The sequence below is a fragment of the Ochotona curzoniae genome, unplaced genomic scaffold (assembly GCF_017591425.1).
Source record: "Ochotona curzoniae isolate NIBS_2020 unplaced genomic scaffold, NIBS_Ocur_1.0 contig_3432, whole genome shotgun sequence".
Taxonomy (NCBI): Eukaryota; Metazoa; Chordata; class Mammalia; order Lagomorpha; family Ochotonidae; genus Ochotona; species Ochotona curzoniae.
Window position 1 is genome coordinate 9,814,654 of NW_024465859.1, and position 18,581 is coordinate 9,833,234.

The 18,581-nt window shown below is 49.9% G+C and overlaps 1 protein-coding gene across 11 annotated transcripts; it reads right to left on the minus strand.

The window, feature by feature from the left end:
- Positions 1-70: 70 nt before the first annotated feature.
- Positions 71-17,069, minus strand: PAX6 (paired box 6). Of its 11 annotated transcripts, none has more exons than XM_040980044.1 (11): positions 17,015-17,069; positions 13,241-13,371; positions 12,432-12,473; positions 12,122-12,337; positions 11,250-11,415; positions 5,298-5,456; positions 4,809-4,891; positions 4,434-4,584; positions 4,216-4,331; positions 1,614-1,764; positions 71-902 (listed from the first exon to the last, which is right to left on the minus strand). In XM_040980044.1, exons 1-11 carry the CDS (start codon positions 17,022-17,024, stop codon positions 817-819), a joined length of 1,311 nt encoding a protein of 436 aa, XP_040835978.1. In that variant the 5' UTR covers positions 17,025-17,069; the 3' UTR covers positions 71-816. The 11 variants fall into 11 exon arrangements, with proteins under 11 accessions (XP_040835978.1, XP_040835975.1, XP_040835976.1 ...); XM_040980041.1 differs by having other exon boundaries at positions 13,166-13,371; positions 17,015-17,024; XM_040980042.1 differs by lacking the exon at positions 17,015-17,069 and adding an exon at positions 15,406-15,578.
- Positions 17,070-18,581: the final 1,512 nt, after the last annotated feature.

Sequence of the window (18,581 nt, forward strand, 5' to 3'; positions counted from 1 at the left end):
ACTTCTGCTGGCCAAAAAGAAATGTATGATTGCATGAAAATGTGTATAAAACATCTATAGAATATTCTTGTCAAATATAAATGAAATTAACTTTATTATAGAAATCATTCTGAGGATTTCTAGGGAAGACAAATACTTACATTTTAACATAAAACAGATTGGATTATATCGAAGACACACTCTACCTTTTAGCTATCAACTTTTTTCCTCCTTGAATTTATATTTTACCCTTCTTGCACATAAAGTTCATCTGTTAACAACCTTTGGAAAACCAACAGATATTTCTTACATAAATCTAGTGCATGTTGTTCCAGGTTTAATTAGACGCGAAGGAATGATACAAACTTGGAACGTAAGTCCGTAAACTATGAACAGATGGGTAGAAGTATTCGATATATCTTGATAAAACTTAAATTCATGGGAAAAAAAAAAAGCTTGTTGATCACGGTTTCCTTTTTTTTTTTTTTTTCTTTTAAACACCTTCATGACCAACACAGTTCAAACATCCATCCAGGCTACATTGTTCTTATTTTTCGTTATAACATACAAATGCCCATTTACAAATAATACACCAAAATGAATAAAAGTTTGGATACCAAAATGAAGATTTGTTCCAAATGATATCGTGCCTTCTGTATGCAAAGGTCCTTGTTTCAAGTTCATTCCAAAGTGATTCCACACGGGACACAGTTGCAGAACTGAAGTGCTTCTAACAGCCATTTTTCTTTCTTTCCTGAACTCTTAACTGTTGCGTCCACATGGTCACTGACTGTGCTTTCCTGATACTTCCTCTTCTTCTTCTTCTTCCTTTTCGTTTTACTGTAATCTTGGCCAATATTGAGACATATCAGGCTCACTTCCGGGAACTTGAACTGGAACTGACACACCAGGAGAAATGAGTCCTGGAAGAGGATGAAAAGAACAGCCATGTACAGATTCCGTTTAAGAGCATGAGTTCGTAGGTGAAAAATAAAAAAAGGAATCTGTAAGACATTCTAACGCTTTCTTCACTATATTAAGAAAAAAAAAAAAAGTGCAACAGCCCAAATCTTCAAACTTGACATCTGTTTCTAAAAGAATACTTCAAAATGTTAGTGGAAAACGTGTACTAATTAAAAATGCACACATTCATGGTGTCTTTGCACCAAAATAAACTCTCCTCTTTGTTCCCTTTTTCCACAAATTTTTTGAAGTACCTTCACACTGGCCTACTGAACTCTAAGTTCCTCCCCCAAAAGCAATGAGGAAAGCTCGCTGTTGCTAAATCATCAGGAAAGGCCCGGAGAAGGGCGAGAAATTTAGACGCACTATGCGGCTATGTTAAACTCTGCCCTCTACGAAGCTTGGTCTCAGGCCTTGTCTTTCTACACGACATAACCACACTCAGGACACACCACTTTTTCTGTCTACACACGTACAACTCACAGTTAGCATCACTGAATTCTCCTTTCCCGTCTTCCCTGGAGGCAAGGGCAGCAAAGAGGAAGACAATGCCTCACAGAGGTCAACAGGGTTTGTTTTTTTCCAAGGCCAGCTTTGGTTACAAGGACATGACCTGACAAAAGAAGCCGTAAGAACCACCTCTGTGCAGGCCGCAGAGAGCAGCAGCTCACCTGTTGAAGTGGTGCCCGAGGTGCCCATTGGCTGACTGTTCATGTGTGTCTGCATATGTGGGGGAGTGTAGGTATCATAACTCCGCCCATTCACTGACGGGCTAGTGGGCAGCATGCAGGAATACGAGGAGGTCTGGCTGGGGACTGGAGGCTGCAAGAAGAAAGGCTTGTAGTTATTGAGAAACATGTCATATAGCCACATTTGGGGGTCTTAAGAAAAGCATCGTGGAAGGTACTGGAACGTTCAGTAGGATAAATCTAAGATGTTGCCTCCAAGTAGCTCATCTCTCCATTGGCTCCCACTGGAAGAAAGCTGCCAAGACCTCAAACTTCTAAAGCTCTGGAAATGCAGGTAACTGGCCAGCTACAACATGGACAATAGATGTTTTGGTTTGTCTTCATCCTTCTGTTTGCTGGCATTTTGAGAGAACTGTAGCACAAGCTCTGCAGTCCACACATCATCTCTCCTTGCAAATCTGTATTGAGGGTAATACATGACTCCTCCCCCCTCTCGCCCCCAATCTCCTATCTTGAGCTTTGGGGCAGACAGCTACCTATAAAGTTTGATTTTGCACTCCTGGAAACATCTGGGCACATGGATTAAATATTCTTTGAAAATTCACAGTGATCTCAGGTTCAAGTGTCAGTAAACACGACCTTACCCTGTCTAGGGAATTAGCTGGGACTTCCTAACAGACCCAAAGGCTTAGAGTAAGTTTTGCTCCATTGAATTGTGTGCTACTACCCTCTACAGTGTTCAGAATGGTGGTGCTAAAGGGATAGACCTCCGTCGTCAGTGCATACACAAAGCAGGGACAAAACCCGGTTCAAGCTCTCATGGGTCTGTACAAGATAGCAAACTTGGGATGGCAAGTAGAAGCACGATCCTGAGAACAATGGCGCCAACAGCCTGGCTCTGCTTTGGAAACTGGAGAGATGCTTAACATCTCCACCTGCAGAATGTTCAGAGGCTGCAACTGCCCTTCCCCAAAGCGTTAAGGCTGCTGGTTAACAGGATCATCAGGGAAAGAGCAGAATACCACACCCACTCCAAACTCACAAACAAGTTTCCTCATTGCTCTTTTTTCTTTCTTCATGCTTTCTAAATGTGTGCACTTCTTAAATTGTACTAGTTAAGTAGGTTTTTTTTAAGTGTTGGAAATAAACTGACCCCACACACCAGTCCATGTGTGGAAACAATCCTAATACATAATGGCTACTTTTATCTAATTATGTGTAACTGCTATCTCATCTACATGTTTTGCCATCTTCACAGGAACCAGGATGTTGCTACAATATCTAAAACTGAACAAGACGTGCTGGCCTCATTAAAGTCTGAGGATGACTGCTAACATCAAGTTCAAAGAGGCAAACAGGCCTGGAGGGCACTGTAAGAATTTCAGCTTGCATTTGTTTCTAATGCCTGCAATCACTTCCTCTAGGCAACCTGACTTCTGGAAAATTCCAAGGCAGTTATAGCAACACCAACTAATGGACTGTTAATCCCTTAATTTACATCAATTGCACTATGGCCAATAATATCCAGATGCAATAAAAATAAACATGTGGATAATTCCTCTGAAGATGTTTATCTTCATAGTTGTCTCTGTTTAAGTCTAAACACTGGGAAGCATTCCTCTTACTGTTATTTGGATGTTCAGTGGAGAATTAACATCCTGTGTAACCCAAGTACTGTTTCCAGCAGGGGCTCACACTGGCCAATCTCACATGAGCCGACATCTCTAATTGTTGCGCAAAGCGGAGTCTTAGCACAGCCCACCGCAAGATGGATTTCTTCCCAAGCAGAATGTACCCAGCAGCAAAGGTCTAATATAGTGCATCTGCCTCATACAACTTACATTGCACACGGTACACTTAGTACAGCACTGAGCACTGTAGGAGCTGACAAATACTTGGGTCAGAATTAAGAGCAAGTTAGTATATTCAATGAAAAGTATCAGGCTTTCAAGGCAACTCGGAGTGCCATAGAGTCATCACATAGTTATAGCAAAGGCACATTCAGTTTTCAGCAAATACCTGCTATTCTCTTTTTAAATTAAAAATGTAGAAATTAGCCTTTGCATATTGTTAAGTACATCTTACTAGTAACTATCAAGGCAATTTTCAGTCCTTTTTTTTTTTAAGGATTCCTTAGTAATTTCTCACATGTACTCTATCTAATGCCCAAAATGCATATGTAAATTGTATTAATATAAAAACATTCATATAAACCCAAATTGTATAAACTCTCGCCTCTTGCTATCCCTTAACCTACTGGTATCATTTCTAACTTCCGGTAAGAGCTTCAGTGGTACCCTAAACACGCCCCACTACTACCCAACATTATCAAGCTAACAGTATGATAAAAGGCAGATTGACTGAACAAGTCAAATTTGTATTTGCTTTTAAAAACATCAATCAGTCAATCAATCAACTAGAAGAGATTAGATTAGCTGTTGCAGACTTGACAGGTCAAGCCAATCACTATAGTGAGAAAGGCTCCCAAGGGGACGGACACAGCTGGTGAGGTCTGCAGCCCCCAGCCCACTGCTCACTTTTCCTCCCAGGAACCCGTTAAGCAGCCAACTCCACCCTCACTTACTTGCATAGGCAGGTTATTTGCCATGGTGAAGCTGGGCATGGGCGGCAGAGCGCTGTACGTGTTTGTGAGGGCTGTGTCTGTTCGGCCCAACATGGAGCCAGATGTGAAAGAGGAAACTGCAAGGAGAAAGGACCAAAGTCATGGTGAAAGTTAGAGTCCACAGCACTTTCATTTAAACACACTGAGTAGCAGTATTCATGGGAAGTCCTTCAAATTACCGGGCGTGGTGGGTTGTGGGATTGGTTGGTAGACACTTGTGCTGAAACTACTGCTGATGGGGATATGACTAGGTGTGTTGCTGGCCTGTCTTCTTTGATTCCTCAGCTTTTCTTCTCTTCTCCATTTGGCCCTTCGATTGGAAAACCATACCTGAAAATCAAATGGAATGGGTTAGCCCGTGCCAATGGCAGTCCAACCTCGCCCAGCACAGTCATAGCTGCCTTCCATGCAACACCACCGGGACAGCAGGGTATTCAGCAGCCTGAATCTGCTCTTGTCTGTATGAACAGGTAGAGCTCCAAAGAAACCCCTTTGTTTCTATCCCATGCAATGCAATGAATCCAAAAGCCCAAAACCATGGGGCCCCGGAATACCTGTATTCTTGCTTCAGGTAGATCGATTTTGGCTGCTAGTCTTTCTCGAGCAAACACATCTGGATAATGGGTTCTCTCAAACTCTGGAAGAGTAAATTGATTTTCCAAACTGTAGGCACCAACCCTTGGATTAAACGGGTTCCACACTCCTCACTCCTATCACCTGCAACCAATCCCTTCCAAAGTGCTCTGACTTTGTGGTGATTGCCCTCCCTACTGAGTGTTCTCTACAATGCTACAATGACACTAGGTAGTGCTTCTGTAGCCAAGAGACCATCAAATTATCATTTTTCCTTTATAAATCAAACTTGTAGTCTTTGAATTAATGGTATATGAGAAGAAGAAAGAAAATAATGAGAAGTTGCCCAGAGAAGAAAGCAAAAACAAAACAAAACCTCCTCAGCCCTCTATGTAAAAATTAGCTCTTTGTCCTGAACCTGGGGCATTTGCTTTGATTTACTGTTTCTCTGTTTTGAAACATTCCATCACCTTTCTCCAGGGCCTCAATCTGCTCTTGAGTAAAGGATGTCCTATTTCTCTGCAGCTTCCGCTTCAACTGAAGTCGCATTTGAGCCTCATCTGAGTCTTCTCCATTGGAGCTGATGGAGTTGGTGTTCTCCCCCGCTCCTTCCTGTGGCTGGCAGCCATCTGCAAAAGACAGGCACAGTCAGAGATTTGGAGAAGGCCAGGTCAAGTTACAAACCCCAAAGGCAGTGTATGCTGGGAGGCTCACTGCACAGACCCAGGCTCACTGTCAGCCTTCTTGTAGCAGAAGGCAGTTGAGACGTTTGTTGTCTGCCCACCATTTTCTTTCTCTGCCCTTTCATCAAGATGGAATCAAGATGAGACTTTGCCACACACACACACCTTCAAATGACAACACAGCACCGACATTCCCATGGCAAATTTCCTTTCCTAAGTAATCTCTGACTCCCGAGGTGCCTCCCCAAGCTCTCTTTCCCTCCAGAACGTACTTACCTATGCTGTGTTGGGGAAATAGAAGAGTGATGCTCAAGATTTCAGCTGATCTATAATCAGTAATTCCTATCTAATCAATTAGATGTTGATAGGTTTGTAGAAAATGCTATTAAGAAACCAAACCAAGCTTGTAATCTTTTTAAAAAAATATTTATCTAGTTTTTATTTGAATTCTGCACAGTCAATTTCATTTTAAAGGTTGTGAATTTAGAAGTGCTCGCATTGTTCTGCAGTTTTATTCAACTATTGTATGAGTGCGCTTCGCCTTGACACCTATTACGAGCACAGCTGTAATTATATCATCACTAAGAACAGGCTATAATTGCTGAAAATGGAATTTTATATTTAGATAAAAGGACTGTCCATTCTTTGTAATGTGTTGCACCAGAGAAAAGTAAGATTTCTTTTAAATTTTTAACGTGTAATTTTAAAAAAGAAATAGAGTTCACTAACTAACTAAATGTGCCACACGGCAGCTGAATCCTTGGCATATCATTTAAGCAGTACATTTTTAATGAGGGCATTTCCACCACTTTTAATGTAATTTCTATCATTAAACAGGGGGAAAGTTAGATTGTTTTATCTTGCTGCTTGGAGGGCAAGATGTGGGCTAGCTGCCTGTCCCCCAGCAGGCACCTTGTGGGGAGGCCGCCCCTTCTCCCTAACCACAATTCTGGCCTCTGGTTCCATCGAGCCTCCAGGGTCACTGCGGGCTGGACCCTTGGGCTGCTGTCCTGAGGTCCCTGAAACTGGTCACCAGGGGCTGCCTTCCTCCCAGTTCTGGAACCACGGCCCAAAGCGGGGGAGGGGTTCGTGGGGAGTGCCTCGGTGGGAATCGACTTGGTCAGGAATATCATTTATAACCAGGAGACAATGGCAAGCGCCTTCAAAGAGTTCAGGGAATTGTGACAGGATCTAGTGGGATCTTTTCAAAAACTTTGAAATGTTTTAAAACCCCAACTTTCTTCCCCATTTAAACAGGCGGATTCATCGGCACTGGCCACCATATGGGCCCTTGGAGATCTATTGAGATGACCACCAACACTTGAATAGCGAGGGCCTGCTTTTCAGCGCCGCACAATGCCCCGCGAGTAAGGGAAACTATTAAACTCCTGGGGCAGGAGCGTTGGCAAACTTTCGTGGGCAGAATTTCGAGGCCACAATGAGCGCGGACAACAAAAGGATTCTCTTGAGGCGTGCAGCGGGCCACATTGTGTTACAAGAAGCCCAGTCAACAGACTTTTCAGTGAAGTGTGTTAACCCCTCTGCTCTGCTATCATTAATCACTGTCCGGAGACCGGGCGCCTCCGTGCTATTTAGGGCGCTTGGCTGGGGGGGGGGGGGGGGGTGGGGGGGGGGGGAAGGCCAGGACTGGGATGGGATGGAGGGGGTGGCAAGGCGGGTAGATGGGGACCTGGGACAGGGTAAGAGTGGGGGAAGGGTACTGGGTGGAGAGGGAGGATGGAACCCCGGGTAGCGGGTGGGGAAGGGCGGAGCTCGGAGTGGGAAGGAGGAGGGAGCGAAGTTAGGAGTCCAAGGGCTCCAAAGAAAGGGAAGCCAGAAAGGTGTAAGAGGAAAGGGAGGAGGAGAGCTGAGAGGGTCGCTGGAGAGGATCAAATGATGCAAAGCGCGAAAAGAGGGCGAGAGGTGCGCAAAAAGCTGATGGCCCCACTTTGGGTCGCCTTGGCAAGCGGGATGCCTGCTGGCTGGGGGCTGATGAACCACGAGAGCCACGCTCCACAAGCGTGTGCGACGCCAGTGCTTGCGCTAATTTACTGTCCAAAAGAGTCTTCCAGTGTCTGGCAGAAGAAGTGAGAGCCACCACCCGCCACCCGACCTCCTCCTCCTAGCCTTGGGTGCGATGAAGAAGGAAAACTAGAAATCACTCCTTGGGACCATCCAGATCAGTCCTTGGGAGTTTGGACTTTGGAAAACACTAACAAATCCGTGGGAGTAGGGGCGGGCACGGGATGGGAAGGGGGAGACGCTTCCTCAGGACCGTCACTCACGTCCCTGCCCCCCAGGAGAACACATTCCTGTCCCTTTTCTCTGGCACATTCGGTCTGTCAACGTCACAGAGCCGCCCCGGGTTTCCCTCTGGTAGCCCTCTAGGCTGTGCTGGGCTCTTCTGACGTCCTCCTCCTCATCTTACAGCTGGGAGATTCCTTTTCTCTCCCTCCCTCCCATGCCTGCATCCATGCATAACTCTCTCCTCTCTTTCTTTCCTTTCTTTCCTCTCTCGTAGCCCTGGGCCTGTGCGCTGGCTCCACAGCTGACATTCACTGGGAAGTCAACCCAACTTGCAGAGCTCGATTTTAAATCCTAAATAAATAAGTAACTGGAGCGGAAGGAAAGAGGCCATCAGGAGAAGCCTGCCACAGCCCCGCAAGGCGAGCACGCCGCACTGAAAGTTGCGCTGCGTTTTCTTTTTTTTCTTTTTTTTTTTTCTTTTTTTTTTGGTCTTGCTATTTAAAAGCAGCAACTTTCCGCAGCAACCAAGTGGTCACTCTGAAACTGGCGCTCCCTGCCCCCTTTTTTCCTTTCTTTCTTTTTCTGTAGTGGATGTGTCTTCCACTCCTCAAGCTTCCAACAAAATAAAACTACAAGTTGTATCTCGAATTCCTCACTCTCCCCCCCCCCCCCGCCCATGATAAACCTAACTGGAAGACAATTAAGATATCTTCTTTAAAAGGCGCCCCTTCGGAGCCGCGTAAGAAGGGGCCTTCAATAGGCGCCGTCCACCTTGCAGCCTAATCCGCGGGCAGGCGAGTGAAAGCGCCTCCCTTTATCCCAGCCCCCAGGACCATCTGACGCTGGGGACAGGATTTGTTTCCTGGAAGAAGGAGAAGAGAGAGGGGGACAGAGAGAGAGCAGGGATGGGGGAGGGGGGAAGACGCTGGGAAATAAAATCATTCCTCGGTTTCTTAGTGTCTTAATCAGTGAGGCGGAACACAAGCAAGAAAAGATAGCAACCGGGCGGCGGCACCTTTTCAGCTCCGGAGCGCGGATCAAAACATTGTAGCATCTGTTGAAAGAGAGACTGAGTAAATCCTATAGAGGGCCTGGGTATTAGGGGAGCGAGGTTGGGGGGGGGGTAGATAAGAAAAAGTGCCTCCGTGATCCCTAAAACCACCAAATCGCTGGAGAATTGGGGCTGGATAGAGTTGTCTCTTGTTGTCAGCCCGCCACGTCATTTTATCCACCGCCACACGGCGTCGATCAGATGGAAACCATATTTGTCTCTTTCTGAGACCTAACCTCGCCTTATGCTTTTTAGAGTAATGGATTCTTTAAGACCCAAGAATCGTTTCCCGGGGTGGGGGAGGGGAACGGGGCCGAGGGAGGGAGAAGGAACCTTGCAGAGCCAGAATGCCCAAGGATTCCCAGGAACCTGGCGGAAGCGCCCGGCCAGCGCCCGCAGCGCCCGCAGCGCCCACGCCAACACTCCCGAAAGCTCGGTTGGCGCCCACGCGGCAGCAAGGACGACGGCTTGCTCTCAGACCAGGATGCACACGAGTGGGGATTTGAGGAGCGTGGGGATGGAGAGCTTGGACGCTGACTAGCCCCGAATTCTCTAGAAAGTAGGCCCATAAAAAGTGAAAAGCTCCTGAACGAGCGCCACCTCTCGTCCCCGCCTTTTAAAAGGCCCTGACGGTGGGTCGGGTTCTCCTGTGCTTCCCCCTCAGTTCCCCAGGACGGAAAAACTGCACCAAGTGGACGCCACCTCTGCTGGACTCCGCAGCTCCAGGCTGATGTCCCGGCGCCAAGACGCCAGAGGAGGGGTGCCCATCCTCGTAGCTCCAAACTACCTTAGGTCCGGAGTTGGGGGAGGGGGTTGTGGTGGAAGGGAACCAGCGGAGAGGGTGGCGCAGGGGCCCCGGGCTCAGTCCGCCTAAGTACAGGCCATGAGGCCTTACACCTGCTCAAGACTTCTCAGACCCAATAACCCGCACTGTTGGCACGGAGGGGCCCGCAGGACCTGAGATTGTGGCTGTCGGTGGGTGGGGACCGGCGCAGGAGTGACTTGGGTGTGTTTGGGTGCCCAAGTGGGAATCTTAAGGATTTCAAAGTCTGGTGGTGGGCAAGTGGGGTTCCTACACGCCCTCAGCCTGATCACTGGTTGGTGTCACCAGAAGGGCAGCGGACCTGAGCCTGTGCACCCGCTATGCTCCCGGAGGCCGCGAGTTCGGGCCCGAGTGGGCAGGGGACCCAGGACCCCCGCACATCAGGACGCCTCCGCTGGCCACACGGTCGGTGGCGCTGGGAAACAAGAAGCAAGCGGTTTGCTCCCTATCTTCCCAGTGTCCGTCCTATATTGTTTTCTGCTCTTAAAACTGACATGTCTAATTGGCAATTGGTGCCGAATCGTGTCCAGAGGTCTCTTGTGGAACATTTCTACAGCTGTCTCCTTCAACTAGACGCTTATTCATGTCGCCTTAATGAGAAACAAAACGTTCTCTAATGAGCAATTACAGAGCGACAGGATTGTTCCCATAACAAATTCTTGCGAGTGACAGAAGCATCCTTTGTACCAGATATTTCGCATACTGTTACCGATTTTCCCTTCTCTAGCCCGGCTCCGTGGAGGCGCAAGGCACTCAGGCAGGTCTGAGTGCGCTCGGACCCGCAAGCAGCCGGGCTGCCATTCCAGCGTGGCCACCCCCAGCCTTGGAGCCCCCAGGCTCCGTTGTGAGACGCCAAGTCCATTATCCCGCATATTATCTCCTTGTCACGAGGACAACAAATACCGATTAATCTTCCGAGTAAACTGTTTCCTATTCTTGACCAAACTACTTCGGTGGAGGGATGGGTGGGCACAACATACACCCCACCTATTCGCTCTTCTTCCCCATCACTTCTCACCTTAACTGCTCCTGACACCCTGCAGGTGGGCTCAGGGTACCCTCACCCCAACACTTCTACACCCACAGACAGTGAGAAAAGGAATGGCAGACTGGTAGATGAAGGGAAAAGGATGATGGTTTCAGCTGGGAAACCACCTCTTTGGATGCCTCATCCTGCACGGGGCCCTGCTTCTCCCTCCTGTTCACCCACTCACATGCAACCTACTCACAGTCACATAATTTGTCAATTACAGCAAAAAGTAAAATGATACAACTGTGTTTACTGAGCAGTCTGTCAGTGTATTAACTTGTCACACTTCTGCAACAAGGGGGCTCTCCCTGCATTTTAATGTCAAATTTAACTAGGGCACCACACAGCTTGCACTCCTACTCACAAACACACCAGCCAAGCTGAAGCACAACCTTTATACTGCCCATCCAAGAAGATAGTTCTGAAAGCACCACATACATACAGTGTGGTCTGTATGTCCCAGGTCATCAGATGCAGCCCCCTGCTGTATCCCCCAAGACAAGCTCAGAGAAGGACAAGGCTGGGGTAAGGGAGGACTGGGAAGGGACTAGATACAGGGAGTTGGAAGGATGGCTGCTTCAGTTTTACCTTGTGTGGGTTGCCCTGGCACCGAAGTCCCGGGATACCAACCAGGGCGGGTGCCCCAGCTTCCGGTCTGCCCATTCAACATCCTTAGTTTATCATACATGCCATCTGCGCCCATCTGTTGCTTTTCGCTAGCCAGGTTGCGAAGAACTCTGTTTATGGATGACACCTGCAAATCAAAGCAAAACCAAACCAAATGGCGGCATCTCCTGAAGACACATCACCCCATCTTAAGTCTCCATCTCAGTTTGCCCACTGCTTTTAAGAAGGATCCTCACCCCATTAAAACAAGTCAAAAAGCTCACACCCAGTCTGGGAAAGTACGTGCGTTGGCAGAGACATAGTGAAGAGCGCAGCAGCCATCATGTTGGCCATGGAATTTGCTTGGGACAGAGGACTGGGAGCCTGGAGGGAAGGTCTTTTGTGACTTAATTCACAGGATACTTGGTTACAAGATCTCCCCGTGAAGAGAGACCAGTTTAAACCACCTGTCTTTCTCATTTTTTATACTTGTTTCATAATAAAGCAGAAATGGATGTGGGCTGTCAGAAGCAAGGATCAGGCAGGTGGATTTGCAGCAAGTTAGCATCTGGTTTTCATTTTCATTTTCCTCCCGGATTCCAATGCCTTTCCCCATTGCTTGCACCCTCTGGTTTGCAGCATGCCAACTAAGTGAACAGTTCTCCACACTCCCAATTCCCAGAAGGTCCATGAAAAGGTGAGGTGCCCCAGGTACAGTGGAGACATCAATGAGGTCAGGAGAGAGACAGAGATATTGGGAGAGAACAGAGTAGCACACAGCAGAGGGAGGAGCAGTAAAGAGGCAAGAATGCAAAGTTCAGGGCAGGGAGCGCTACAGCCCTCAGTGAACTTACACTTGGTATGTTATCGTTGGTACAGACCCCCTCGGACAGTAATCTGTCTCGGATTTCCCAAGCAAAGATGGACGGGCACTCCCGCTTATACTGGGCTATTTTGCTTACAACTTCTGGAGTCGCTACTCTCGGTTTACTACCACCGATTGCCCTGGGTCTGATGGAGCCAGTCTCGTAATACCTGCCCAGGATTTTACTCACACATCCGTTGGACACCTGCATCAGGGGAGTGGACAGAAAACCACATTATTAATAATTTCAAGACAAAAATAAAATTGTTTAAGTATGCATTAAACAATGACAAGCTTACGTTTTGATTGTCCAGCACTTGGACTTTTGCATCTGCATGGGTCTATAACACAAAAATATACCTTCAATGGTATGAGAACTTACTGTAGAGATTTTTTTCTTAAAATTACATTTGTAGCCCTAGAAACTACAAATATGATACTTTCAAACAGTTTGAGTTTTAAAAAGGAGTCTAAAAGTTTGCTTTAAAAAAAACTGTTTCTTTAAACATTGCTTAAAGATACATCAAAATGAACTCAGATGAGCTTTTTGTGTGTGCTGACATTGATTCAAATGACATTATGTTTCAAACAGCAAAGGCAAACTAAATTTTTACTTTCTTTTCCTTAAAAAATGTCCAGTTGAGTAAACATGAATTAGGGGTTATTCGCATTTGTCATATAAGAATCTATCTCTCCCTACATATTCTTCATAAAAATGAAGAAGACAAACATTAAGTATTTCAACATCCGAGGTTAGCATGGGGTAGGGAAGAGGAAAATTAAAAATATATATATTTCTATTTCAGCTCATTCCAATTTGAAAATGTTACCACGTGTTGTTATCAACCGGAATAAAATTTCTAATCACACCGAAGGTTTTTTTTTTTTTCCTTAAGCAGATGAGTTCTTTTATGTAACTGATCGATGTTGGAAGAGAAGGGAAGGAAGACGGAAGGAGAGGGGCAAGAGTGGAAACTGGGTTCTAGGGACTGGGGTGGGTGAGCATGAGGGGTCCATAATTAGCAGCGCTTGCAGCAAGAAATGAAGAGAGGGCGCTGAGAACGGAGGGCCGCGGGGGCGGCGAGTGGGGAGGCGGCGGGAGGATCACCTGCAGAATTCGGGAGATGTCGCACGGCCGGGCCCCGCTGTGTGCGAGCTCCACGATCTTCTGCCGGGTGGAATCCGGCAGCGGCCGCCCGTTGACAAAGACACCACCGAGCTGATTCACTCCGCTGTGACCTGAGGAAGGGGAGAGGAGAGAGGAGGCGAGCAGAGCAGAGAGGAGAAAGTCAGGGTGGAGGTGTAAGAGGTGGAGGAGGAGGAAGAGAAAGAGCAGAAGAAAGAAGAGAAACAACCACAATACATCCTCAGAGCCTTGCCAGTCCGTGCCAACCTCTGGCAAACAGGTTCTTACGATCAATCAGGAACCGACCCCAGGACCACCAGTCTTGCAGAGGGCATCGGGCAGCCCTGCCCCAAGCACGGTCATGCTCCCGCCCCCTCCCCGACTGCAAAAGCAGCATACTCCAGACACCTGCTGAGGGAAAAGAACGCCAGTCCCCCAATTAGTGCCATCACCTCGCAGCGCCCAGCCCAGTGGCCCTCTCCACAGCCTCTTCAGCCAGTCGCTCAACCCGCAAGGCGCTCGGAAAAGTCTTCCCCGAGACCCCTTCTGTCACCGAAAACCACAGAACCCACACTGAGCCTCCAAGGTCTGTGCAGCGTGCGAACGGGGACAGCAGATCCTACTACAGACGATCCGTGCTCCCCTGGACGCCGAAGCCAGACACGTTGGCGTTGCACCCTACACTCTGGCAAAGGCACGGCACAAACAGTGGGTTTGGTTCGGTTTTGTTTACTACAAGGGAAGGGAAAGGAGTCCGAACAATCAACAACTAGAAATACCAGGCCGGGGTGGGGAACCCCCGGCTGAGCTTCAGCGCCTCCACCTCGGGCCCGGAATCCAGAGCCGCTTCTCCACTCCTATCCGCAGAACAGTCCGGCCTCGTAAGTGGGGTGCCCATCCGCGGGTCGCACCCCGCCACAGCTCGACTGACTTCCGCAGCTGAACTCCGCCCTCCCCATAGCCAAGGACAGACAGCAGTAAAAATTGGGGGGGTGGGGGGGGAATTAAGCCAGGTAGAAAAGAAAAAGGCCAAACCGTGCCTGATCAGTGCATCTTTCCACCTGAACCCCAAGTCTAGCCTCACAGAAGGGGCCCAGAGAGTCGGCGCCCTCGATGCAGCAGCCTCTCCCGAAAGCACACAGACACACCAGCCACATCAACCCCCGGGTCTTCACTTCCTTAAAAAGCTCCAACCTGCAGCCCCGACTCTAGAGAGCAGCCTTGCCAGGAAAAGAAGTGGCTCCCTGCTCCTCTCCTCTCGCCTCTCTTCTCCTTGGAGTCTCCTGATAAATTGACTCCAGGAGCCGGAGCTTCTTAGCAATAAATAAGCTCCAAATATAGAAGAGGGGGGAAAATATGATGAGCCTCCCTGACATTTGTCTTTAAAATAAAACTAGCTGCACGTCAAGTTTGAGCTTAATTTCTGGAAATAGGCGGAAGTCGCTCCGGATCATGCATGGAAGGCTAATTGAAAAGATCAGTCGGGGCGCTTGTGGCAGCCTTGTCACTTTGTGACAGTGCTCCGCTCCGGGAAATTGCATCGTCACGACAAACGGGACCGTGATAAAACGACCCTTTCCGTCCCTATTTGTAGATCACTCAGACGAGATGGAACTGCACTCGTTTCCCCTTCGAGGGGAGCCGCGTTTGCAGGGTTGCCCAAGGCGGGGGGCTGAGGTGAGGGGGAGGGGGTGCTCACCGCGGCGGGGGGCGGGGGTGGCTGGAGCCTCAACTCGGATGAGAAGTGACAGGCGTTTGGGGGAATCTGGGCTCCGGGCCGGGCCGAGCGCGCGCGGGACGTGGCGGAGACAGAGCGTCTTCTACCCGGCGCTTCCGGTTTCTCCTACATTTTCCCTTTACTGCCTCGCCCGACCTCGCACCGCTCCTGCACCGCAGCGGCTCTCGGAACCACCACCTCTGGGCCAAGGGGGCCTTGCCAAGAAGAAAAAAAAAAAAAAGAAGAAGAAAAGAAAAGGAGGGAGGGAAGAAGGGAGAGAGGGAGAGAGAAGAGAGAGAGAGGAGAGAGAGGAGAGAGAGGAGAGACTTTCCAAAGTTCATAGCGCTTGCATGGCCAAAACAGGTGAAGCCGCCAAAAGCGAGACCTCACCCCTTCTCTGCTCGTTGGAGAAATGAAAAGTGCCAGCCACCTTTGCAGCCACGGCCCGCGGGTGCTCGCCCAGACCAGGGAAGCTCTGCCAGCATCGAAATGGCAGCGAGGAAGCGCAGCTCTCAATTCCCCTTCAGAGGTTAAGCCTCAATCATTGTGTCCCTTCCCTGGGGACGGCTAGCGCTCTCGCCCAGTGGCGATGATTAGGCGCCTAGAATTCAACCGCGAAGCATCTAATAGGAAAACATATGGTGTCAATTTGGATGCTCCGCGCTTCGCGCACACCCGGGAACGAGCTGCATAAAGCCCTGCGGGCCGGCCCGCGACCCCGCGCCCCTCGGGGCCCGCCAGCCAGGCCGCAGGCGCAGTCGTTCAGAGCTGCACGTCTCGGCAGCGGCGGGGTCCACCCGGGACCCCGCGGGCTGGGGCGTTTCAACTCCAGGGACAGAGCCCGGCGGCCGCCGGGCAAGGGTGGAGGCGGTCAAAGGCATTCGTCTCGCCCAGGCGAGAGGCTCCCCGGGCCAGGCCCTGGCGCCAAGCTCGCTCGCTCACTGCTTTGGTGCCGTATTTCAGTGCCTGGAGCTCACCAGCCCCGCGGCACCAGGGGGCGACCAGCACCTCCAGAACAAATGGGCTGGGTGCCGTAGGCCCTAACACATCGGCGTACACTAGGTTGCTGGAAGACCCAGGCCTTTCCTCACTTTGAGCCTTTAAACCGCGGACGGAGAGCGACCCTCTGCCCGGTCTGGCTTCACCGTGCCTCAAAGCTTCCTAAGCCCCAGCTCTAGTCTAACCCTACCACATACCAAAATCCAGAGACAGAGAGAGAGAGAGAGAGAGAGAGAGAGAGAGCCTTAGGACGAGGTTAGCTTGGAGCCTGTGAGACTCGGGCCTAGAAAAAAAAGTGCGAGATGCAAGAGCCATGGTCCAGGAACCGAACCAGGCATTACAGGGCCGAGTCAACCAGACCCAGGCAGTGACCAGCTGCCCGAGGGCAGAAATGGCCCAGTGTCTGGGCGCAGCCTTCGCCCCTTTTCCCAACCCTGCTCTTTCCTGCACCCCCCAACCCTTTAACGCTTCTCTAAGAGGAGCCCCCCACCAGGGCCAGGGTACTCCGCTCCCTTTCCTTGCAAGACCCCACAGTTGGGGTGGGGAGGGGAGGAGCTGCCCTGCGAGTGACTGGAGGAGGGAAGCCCCCTACCCCGCCCGGTTTGAGCAGACATTCAGCCTTAGCTAAGCCCAAAGGGGCCTCCTTCTTCCAGTGCTGCGAGGAGACGCCTTCGCCCCGCCCTGCTCAGCCCAGCCTCTCTCCTCGGGGTCAGAGCCCGGGCAGGGGCGGAGAGGGGGTGTGAGTTACAGGATTTGGGGGGGATGGGGTTTTCTCTACAGCAGCTTCGAAAAACTCGGGCCGGCTGTGCTGAACAAGGGCCCAGCCCCTGCTCCTCCAGAGCAAGAACTGCGGAGCAAACTGCTCAGCAAACCATTCACAGGCTGCCGGTTGCCGAAAGGGACCTCAGCCACTGCAGATCCACCGCAGATCCACCTTTTTCCTGGGGCGCTGCGAGCCGCCCCCCCAGGGCTGCCCCCCCACGACCCCCGTGGCTCTGCGCCTTCCCAGCCCCAAGTCCGAGATAACAAGAAGCACTTACTGTTCTGCATGCTGGCGCTGACTGGGGGTCGGGGGATCCCACGGGGCTTGAACTGGGGGCTCTGTTAGCAAGAAAATGAGAGTTATTCCCAGGCAGCTGCAAGAAGTAGGCCTAGATTCCCAACCGAGCAGGATAGGGCCAGGACAGGAGAAATCTCCTTTAGGAACTGACCCATGGCTGGCTCCGCCCGGTGAGATCAGAGCGTCTTTCATACCTGCACTCCAGAGCAGGTGAAATCTAACTTGAGGGCTTCAAATAAGACCATCTAACATCCTCAATCTGTTTCTCCTAAATCTTCCATTAGTTATCCCTTCAATCAGGGGAAATGATGACCCAATTTTGATGGTTTTTCTTCCATGGGAACTGTAATGAAGCAGCAGCCTGAGTTGGACCCTTTTGGGTTGGGAAGGCCAAAGCAGTTCCTGCAAAACTTGCCTGATATCAAGAATGTCTGTCCACTCTTGCAATAAAAGGCTTCACACATCTGCACGCCCTTAGTTAGCGTCTTCCCCCTATAACAAAACAGAGAGGCAAGGGTGTGTGACAGTAGCTCCAAAGCACAGAAGTAGGGCGTTTCCAACCCCATACTCAGGGAAGAACCAGCAGATAGGGCACTGGGAGATGCCAGCCTACACTAAGTCGCAGCCTCCCAAACATGACTCTGGTGGCCTCTCCCCTGGAGACCCCACCTTTTGCAAAAGGCTGCTTTGGCCTGGCTTGGCAGAAATGGATAATCTGACAGGTTGGGGTCCCACTTTTGAAAAAAAAAATCAAGAACCAGGGAAATAGGTCAGGGGTGGGACTTGGGGATGGAATCCAGTGGGTGTTGAACGTTAATACCTGAAGTTTGGTGGTGCCAGGAAAGGGACTTCCATGGACTCCATGGCGCCTGAGGCACAAGCTGCAGCTGTCTGGGAGGCCTGCAGGCTCTCACTCCCTCCTTCCTTACAGAATTTCATCACCCCAGCAGTCCCAACTTCTTTGCCACCACCACCACAGCCACCCCCCAACTCTCTCTCTCTCTCTCTCTCTCTCTCTCTCTCTCTCTCTCTCTCTCTCACTAGTCATTCACTCACTCACAGGTCAGACTTACCACCTCCCCGCCATCAGTCTCCCAGCCCCTCCAGGACTTTGCAAACTGGCAAGCCCAACTTTTTCCCCTAAACCTCACTTACTGCGATTAACTTCTCTTTTGGCATTTAGATCTTCCCCCTTTTTACTGTACTGTGACACACGCTGTCTACCTCGCCCCACTGCTTTAAAAAGTGTGAACAGGAGGGGGTGAGCGTGGCCAACGAAGCCTACAGACAGTGAACAATGGCTTCTATTCTCTGGCTCTGCCAAACCCAAAGAGCAAAACCGAGTCTCCCTAACCAGCAACACTGCTTCCAACCAAAAGCACCAACAACTCAACTCACAAAGGGAAGGGAGAGAAGCCTCCCACCTCGCAAGGCATACGCAATGCAGTCCCCCCAAGGCTCACCCTCCGCCACTCCCTCCCTACCTTTCCTTAACTGGGAGGTGGGGAGGAGGAGGATGGAGAAAATAGAAAAGTAATTTCTTGTTA

What these genes read in the sequence shown, in the direction of transcription:
- PAX6 (XM_040980041.1), bottom strand. An exon ending in CCAACGATAACATACCAAGT is followed by an intron (nt 11,416 to 12,121) that starts GTAAGTTCACTG and finishes TTTGATTTGCAG; the next exon opens with GTGTCATCCATAAACAGAGT. An exon ending in CCCACAACCCACCACGCCCG is followed by an intron (nt 4,332 to 4,433) that starts GTAATTTGAAGG and finishes TTCTCCTTGCAG; the next exon opens with TTTCCTCTTTCACATCTGGC.